The 2,102-nt window shown below is 35.8% G+C and overlaps 1 protein-coding gene across 1 annotated transcript in view; it reads right to left on the bottom strand.

Moving 5' to 3' along the window:
* Positions 1-2,102, bottom strand: part of LOC140339206 (pulmonary surfactant-associated protein D-like) — a 9,913-nt gene that overhangs the window by 4,082 nt on the left and 3,729 nt on the right. The window contains exon 6 of the mRNA XM_072423777.1: positions 1,307-1,390. Coding sequence (XP_072279878.1) covers positions 1,307-1,390 — 84 coding nt within the window. The remainder of the gene's footprint in view (positions 1-1,306; positions 1,391-2,102) is intronic.

The raw sequence follows: 2,102 nt of genomic DNA, 5'->3' as shown, positions 1-2,102 counted from the left end.
CACAGAACAGAGAGCAGGTGCGCGCTAATTAATTGCTATGATCTCACCATTGTGCTTAGATCCTCCTTAATCGCGCAGCTGAAATGTAATTGCCTGAATTGGCAGATTCGCGACCCCTATTGCGCAAGGCAGGAATCCGGCTGGCAGTGATGTAGGATGCAAGTGTACGCACGCACTCGAGTCCTGGACCGCGTTAATCCGTGATCGCTGGTCGCGCGTACTTTCGTGCTTCCAGCTATCGCGGATTTCAATGATGAATCAGGGGCACTGTCTGTATCTGTCTGTCATTTGCAACCCCTATTTAATGTACAGCCCTGCATTATATGTTGGTGCTATATCAATCAAATATAATCAAATCAAATATAAACAATCCTGTTTATTATTATTATTATTAGTATTATTATTATTATCATTAATAATAATAATAATGACATTAATATTAGAGTGCGACACTTAGAATTATGTCGGTATGTTTTGTTATTCAGGCTCTCATTCAAGAGATTTCCTCTATTTTTATAATATGGTTACAAAAGTTTTACTAGCCAAGAAATGAAATGGCAAACTGCAACAAAGAGATAGACAACAACACAAAACTGGCAGGGGATCTAATCCTCCCATACTCTAAAGTAGAAGTGTTTTTTATGTCAGTCTGTGGTGGCTGAGATCTCATTCATAGAGCCCTGGATAAGGCACCTGCCTGGGATTCTAATTCTTCGATATTCTATAAAACTAAATTGGTATTACACTTTGTTTTGAAAAGTGGTATGTTACTTCAGTGCAATAATTATGGTAAATTGTCAAAAACAAAATTGTACAAATAATGTTTAAAGTAATATTAAATTGTATTTAAAGCTTAACTTCTGCTTTACCTTCAGCCTTGTATTGTTGTACAAGCTCTTGTCCTGTACTGAATTTGCTCACTTTAATTTCGCTGTACTTTGAACTTCTGTTTGTGTGCAATATAGACAAGAGCAAGTCATATAGAATCCGCCTAATTTCCTGGCAGATGGACTTCCAGCATCATCTAGTCCTTTCCACAACAATCTTACTATCCCCTGGTTTTCCCTTTCATTTGTTGGTTTTCATTTCTATCAATCGCTAAAGCTTACTATGTGGATGTTACCACATTTTCCTAATTTGTCTGTACATATTGCATATAGAAGCAAACACACCAATGTGCGGTGTCACGGGTCTAACATACATAACATGCATTTTCAGCCATCATCTAACCAAATACTTAAACATGATGCTGGAGCTGTAATGACATTGTTTAAAAAAATCTGAAGTGTATTGCTAAGGCACAAACCTTTTTTTTGAAGGACCATAATAGACTGCAAATTTCCCAGCTGTTCTTGCACAAATGATAACTTCCTTTGTATGTTTGTCAATTCTGGGATAAAAAAGCAAAGACAAATTTTAAAAACACCGCAGCTGGTTGGATCATAATAAGAAATATTTGGAGTATTTGTGAAAATTATTCATTCAGGTGAATTTTTTTAATCTTTTTATCTGTTTAACCCCCCCCCTAGTGTTCTAATTCTGTCCGTATTTTCATGCAAAAAGCATTACATTGTTTTGCATGGAAATTTTTTTTACATTGTAGGCTTATAATTCTTAGGCATAACTCACCGAAATATATACAATATTTATTAAATATATTATTAAACTTTAAATAAAAAAAATCTGTGTAGGGTGTAAAAAATAGTGAAAACTGTAATTTAACTGTACAGTAGCATGTATTATATATAAATAAAATTATGAATATATATATATATATATATATATATATATATATATATAAAATAAAGATTTCCTTGTATTGGACTCAATACAGGTATTTTGTATTAAATCCAATACAAAATTATTTGAATGTCCCCCTGCGCCTCCCGCGCAGACCCACACATGCACCAACGTCACCGGGAGAACGTCAGTGCAGTCGCCAGGAGAAGATCGGAGAAGGAGGACACCGTCTGAGGACCTGGACAGATGAGCAGAAAGCCAGAGGATGCCAAAGGAACAAGGAAAGTGGGGTTGTTTATTGTTTTTAGCAACCCCAAGTGTGACTCGGGCTTACTGCTAGGGATGAGTGAGCAAGATTTGTA

This window comes from Pyxicephalus adspersus, chromosome 10 (assembly GCF_032062135.1).
Source record: "Pyxicephalus adspersus chromosome 10, UCB_Pads_2.0, whole genome shotgun sequence".
Classification (NCBI taxonomy): Eukaryota; Metazoa; Chordata; class Amphibia; order Anura; family Pyxicephalidae; genus Pyxicephalus; species Pyxicephalus adspersus.
The sequence above is the reverse complement of the archived record's forward strand: the minus strand, read 5'-3'. Positions and strand labels throughout refer to the sequence as shown.